Source organism: Salvelinus sp. IW2-2015, linkage group LG17 (assembly GCF_002910315.2).
Source record: "Salvelinus sp. IW2-2015 linkage group LG17, ASM291031v2, whole genome shotgun sequence".
In the NCBI taxonomy this organism is placed as follows: Eukaryota; Metazoa; Chordata; class Actinopteri; order Salmoniformes; family Salmonidae; genus Salvelinus; species Salvelinus sp. IW2-2015.
Genome location: NC_036857.1, coordinates 30,167,072 through 30,172,830, shown reverse-complemented (window position 1 = coordinate 30,172,830; position 5,759 = coordinate 30,167,072). Strand labels below are relative to the sequence as shown.

At 37.3% G+C, this 5,759-nt stretch overlaps 1 protein-coding gene across 1 annotated transcript; it reads right to left on the bottom strand.

The window, feature by feature from the left end:
- Window positions 1-817: 817 nt before the first annotated feature.
- Window positions 818-5,405, bottom strand: LOC111976653 (prostaglandin E synthase 3). The gene is made up of 8 exons (XM_024005655.2): window positions 5,213-5,405; window positions 4,029-4,142; window positions 2,613-2,682; window positions 2,371-2,469; window positions 2,031-2,120; window positions 1,854-1,916; window positions 1,659-1,677; window positions 818-1,482 (listed from the first exon to the last, which is right to left on the bottom strand). Coding segments are annotated over exons 1-8 (477 nt in total). The 5' UTR covers window positions 5,215-5,405; the 3' UTR covers window positions 818-1,462.
- Window positions 5,406-5,759: the final 354 nt, after the last annotated feature.

Here is a 5,759-nt window from a genome sequence, read left to right as displayed (position 1 = left end):
TTCAAGTGAGACTGTCCAAAAGGTAAGGTATCCTAGACTGGCAGCACATAATATTGATATGATGGTTCCTAATCTGAATAGATTCTCTCAATAGCCTATATCTGGGTTTGTAGCCATGGTAGACCATCAGCACTACCAGGTGGCCAGAGGATGTATATGCATTTAAGTGACAACTGCTGAAATAACAAATTATCTTTGTTCATACCCTCTATAGGAGACATGTTATTCTCACTTTAAGTAGCAAGAGACACTGTATTAAACCGGACAACCTCCAAACATCAACTTAGTCTCAGACAGTTTATTAGAAATACGTAAACAAAAATTCCCACTGCATTTAACAAACTGAAATTTATTTAACCTGATCTGCAAAAAAAAAAATTGCCGAAACATAGTAGTGCATTTTCTTTAACACTTGCAAATTAAATTAGGTAACTTATTGACAAGTTATATTTTTGTTATGTTTATTTTTGTTATCTGCTCCTACACTTTAGTTTGATACAAAATGTCCAACGACCACTGCATTGAAATAAACTACCGGTATAACCTTTGAAAATGTTCTGTATTTACACTGATATATACTAAAGAAAAAACATCCTCGCAAAATGCGATTGCAAGGAAAGGTTGTATCATTCATGTTATACTGTAAAATATGTTTAACATGCATATTCATTTAAATCTCAATATTTAAAATCAATGAATGAACTATTACCTGTAATATTTGCACGTTAATGTACACTGGGAAAATATTTGCTTTGAGTTAAAACAATAGACACATTAACAAAAATCTAAATCAAACTGAAACAAAATGAACAGTATGAACAATAAAATGGGACATTTTATTTTAAAAAAAGAAAAGAAACTACTTTATTGAAAATAGGCGGTTGTTTTGAAACCTGTTTTTCCCCCTCATTTACAATTCACAAATATGTCTAAATTCAATACGTAACCTCACAGACAATATTAAATAAAAAAGGGAGAGGTGGGGTGTAACTAAGATATTATCCCATCAGAGCAGGGCCACATTCAGCAGGCAAACATTGTCAAACGTTGCAGATAGAAATAGCATGAATAGAACCGACATGATTCCTTAATTCTACATGTCAGAGGCGTGTTTGATCTACATTACGTATTTCAATCTGAATGTTCCACAACGTGGCCCTTGGTTAAGTTAAAGGACGATATAACTAAACCCCACAACAACACATCATGGAAACAACTGACTTTTCCATGCAGAATTAGAACAGCACCACACTAGGACAGTGGCTGAAGAATGCTCTGGTGTCATGTTACGACAAACAGTCTTTCGTCAGTGAGTTTCCTGTGATGTGTTTGGAAAACTGGTGATGTTTCCTCCTTTCAAATATGGCTACCAATAACTCATCTCTAATCTTTCTCTTCAACCGACGTTTGGAGGCTTTACTTCCTTGTTGTCATCGGTTACAAAACTTCCTTTATGCTCCCATTACTCCAAGTCTGGTATCTCTGAAAAGTTAGAAGACTTAAGGTAAAAAGTTATTCTACCAATTCCACAACATCGCTCATGTGTGGATGGTATGAGGATTTTCAAGAAACTTAAAATGAAATGTACTATGAAAATGCTCAAGAATGTCTGCTTCCTACAGTCTTTGGTCATGTGCTAAAATGTTATCAAAACTTACTTTCATCATCACTGTCGTGCTGTAAATAAAATAAATTGACGATTAGTGTCAAATTTACTCGAAATGGCAAAACATAAAAGCAAGTAGATATCCTTTTCCTTACATCATCGTATACAGTAACGTTACATGTTTGCAATTCCTTTGATATTTGCTGTAAGGTTAATTTGGAGATAAAAAATAAATAGAAACACAAACCTCTTTTAGACCTTCCATACCCAGATCTGGCATACCGTCTTCTCCTCCCATCGTGTTCATCATCTGAAAAAAAGAGACAACAATCACTGTTTGGACATATAAAAAAAAAAACTACAATGATTGAACATTTAAAAACAATACACACTGTGTGCAACATGACATGATTGCTTTGCTTGCCTCTGAAAACTTGTCAAAACTGGACAGATCCTCATCAGAATCATCTTCCCAGTCTTTCCAGTTGTTGAAGTCAACACCCAGCCATTGAAACTGTGGAAAACAAAAAAGACATCCCAAATCAACATTTTAACCAACATTTAAGACAAAATGCCCCTCTTATGTGATCTTAGTCTCAGAGTAGGATTGCTGATCAGTTTGACCTTTTTGATGAATAAGATACATGAACATGAGGGATGTAATCCTAGATGAGCACTCCTACTCTGAGACACTTTCTGAAGATGAGCCCAGAAATACAAAACAGAAGAGGGAATGTAGAATATTGTACCAAAACATTTCTGACCTTTGCCTTGTCCTTCGTTAACCGTGGCCATGCAATACCTGCCTTTGCTTTCTTTAGACAACACAACACAGACCTGTCTGTACGTTTGTGCTTGGACTCCTACAAGGAGAAGAAGAGAGATGCTCATAATATATTACAAGTAATTTTGTATGAGGGATCATCTTTTTCATCCTATTTAACATCCAGGTCATTGCAGTTGGTGATTCAGCAGCTAAATGAAAAAATAAAATAATAATACTTACATTGGGGTCAATTGAGTCAAATAGGTCCAATTCATTTTGGTGTTTGAGGTTTTCAATCCCGCCAACACAACTGAAAAGACAGAACAGAGTAAAATACAGTGACTTCAGAAAGTATTCATACCCCTTGATTTATTTCACATTTTGTTGCGTTACAGTCTGAATTAAAAATGGATTAAATATATATATATTATTGTTTTTCATCCATCTACACAAAATACCCCATAATGACAAAGTGAAAACAAATGTATTGATAATTAAATACAGAAATCTAATTTACAGAACTATTCACACCCCTGAGTCAAAACTTTGTAGAAGTACCTTTGGTAGCAATTACAGCTATGTCTTTCTGGGTAAATATCTAAGAGCTTTCCACACCTGGATTGTCAAACATTTTCCCATTATTCTTTTCAAAAAAATGTAAGCTCTGTGAAATTGGTTGTTGATCATTGCTAGACAACCATTTTCAGGTCTTGCCAGATTTTCAAGTCAAAACTATAACTCAGCCAGGAACATTTACTGCCTTCTTGGTAAGCAACTCCAGTGTAGATTTAGCCTTGTGATTTAGGTTATTGTCCAGTGTCTGGTAGAAAGCAGACTGAACCAGGTTTTCCACTACGATTTTGCTTGTGTTTAGCTCCATTCAGTTTAATTTATATCCTGAAAAACTCCCAAGTCCTTAACGATTACAAGCATACCCATAACATACTGCAGCCACCACTATGATTGAAAATATGGAAAGTGGTACTCAGTAAATGTGTTGTATTTGCCCCAAACATAACACTTTGTATTCAGGTCAAAAGATGATTTGATTTGCCACATTTTTGCAGTATTACTTTTGGTGCCTTGTTGCAAACAGGATGCATGTTTTGGAATATTTGTATTCTGTACAGGCTTCCTTCTTTGCCCTCTATCATTTAGGTTAGTATTGTGGAGTAACTACAATGTTGTTGATCCATCCTCAGTTCTCTCTTATCACAGCGATTAAAGTCTGACTGTTTTAAAGTCACCATTGGCTTCATGGGTTAGGGCGGTTTCCTTCCTCTCCAGCAACGGAGATAGGCAGGACGCCTGTATCTTTGTAGTGACTGGGTGTATTGATACACTATCAAAGTGTAATTAATAACTTCATCATGCTCAAAGGGATAGTCAATGTCAAGGGTTGTGAATACTTTCTGAAGGCACTGTAGATGAACGGTTTGCTCATTCAGACAGTAAGGGCCGATAAAATTCATCTTATTCCTGGACTAAAAGGAAAATACATATGCTTTTTAGTCCAGGCAGGATTAGGTTAAATCTGTGTCCGGGAAACTGCTTCTGCAAGTGCAATAGGCGTAATTTATGGACAGCTCACAATTTACCCTAACATCAGTGTCAATTAAACTGCAGTGTGTCCCGGGTCATGGTGAAGCAGCTTACCGAAAATCAAGTTTTGATTTTTCAAACTTTACTTGAAGATCTTTGCTGTCTTCTACCAGGAACTCAATGAACACGGAGTCCCTTCTGTCAAACCACTTTGCTGTTGCTGGCTGCCTATTGGACAATAGAGAAGAGAGAAGACTTATTAGTCCAATACAAAGCAACGGCCAATGTCTTCTAGGTTCTGTTCATAAAATCCAAACATAAATATTTGGGAAATTGCAACCCCATCATTAGGAAATAGGGATGGAAAACAATGAAGGGATAAAATCCTTTCATTTTGGATGCAAAACTGAATAATTTGCTGTTTAGAAAGCAGTCTCCAGGTCTGTTGCATGCATCATCAGGTGAAACAGAAAAAGCATACACGTTTGCTTTAAGCATTGACTAGCTAATTAAGATAATATTGTTTGGTTACATTCAATACATCAGGAACATTCATCATCAGGTGGCCAAGCTAGTCTAGCTCCTCCACCCATTCAACCTTATCCAAGGTTATACTTGGTCAGGTGGCTAATTGTCACTGGTCTCTGCCCTTATTTCAGTGGTTTTGCTGTCATTTCCTAATGGTTATTCTTGGCTAACCAGATCCAACACTCTTCCATATATTAATTCATGCGCTAGCTAGCTGACAGGTCACATAGAATGTCACTCCAATTTGCAAGCCAGTAACGTTTGCTAGGCTAGTCTATTTGCAAGGAAATAGCTAGCCCACGTGAATAAAGGACTATCTGCTCATGTAACCGTTTTGGAGAACTAAAGCCCAGCCTTGTATTATTGATAATATCTCATTACGGCTCATATGAGACTTTTCCTGGAGTGTAGAGCTGACAATTCGACTAGTGTGAACTGACAAGCGCTCCATTCATTCCCACTAATCGTATCCCATGTGCATGGAGGCAGCATGTAGGCCTAACGTTAGCTAGCTACGGTTAGCTAAAGCTATAGAGTTGCAGTTTATGTCCCGTGGACAAAATGTACTTTTATTGCAGAGTTGCTATACATATACATACATGTCGGAGCATTCCAGACAAGTAACGTTGGCTAGCTAACATAGCTAAGCTATGAGTAACAAAACTTGAAGCTAGCAATGGCTAAATTGCTAGCAAGCTACCCTGCATTTGCAAGGGAGGCCATCGCTTTGAACGCTAGCTCTCTCATCCGACCCTCCATCCCACACTTACATCTCTTGCTATCTAGTTCTTTCCGCTCCAGAAAGGCAGTATTCGTCACAATGTGCTGTTGGATATTGAGTTCAATCGGTAGCTAAATATGACAGGGCACAATGTTTCCTCGTTCTCGTGCGCAATGACGTATCTCTCGTATTCGCTGGTTTCACTATCACCGTCTGGAGACCTTTCTGGATCATTCTCTCATGCCGGGGGAAGTTTCTTGCACGCGCTTTACCTGAAGCCTAGGTTGAACGCCGTTACCGTGGCAAAACACACACACACACGATCTGTAACATCATTTCAACTATTTCACCTGTATAACGCAGGTGTGTATGAACAGGTGTTACGTGTGTAAACAATATTTAAAAAATACATGGGATTTTTGTATTTAATTACCAATAAATGGGAAACATAAATACACAGTGTAAACACTAAACAGAAACAAAATATTCCATCTCCTTATTCAACAACTTTATTTCTAGCCTTGAAATTAATTTAGACAACGTCTATTAAAAGGTTGGACTGGACCTGATCCTCATGGTTGTTTGGTGTTTACATG

What these genes read in the sequence shown, in the direction of transcription:
- LOC111976653 (XM_024005655.2), bottom strand. An exon ending in AAATCAAAACTTGATTTTCG is followed by an intron (nt 2,683 to 4,028) that starts GTAAGCTGCTTC and finishes CTGTCTTTTCAG; the next exon opens with TTGTGTTGGCGGGATTGAAA. An exon ending in GTTTTGACAAGTTTTCAGAG is followed by an intron (nt 1,917 to 2,030) that starts GCAAGCAAAGCA and finishes TCTTTTTTTCAG; the next exon opens with ATGATGAACACGATGGGAGG.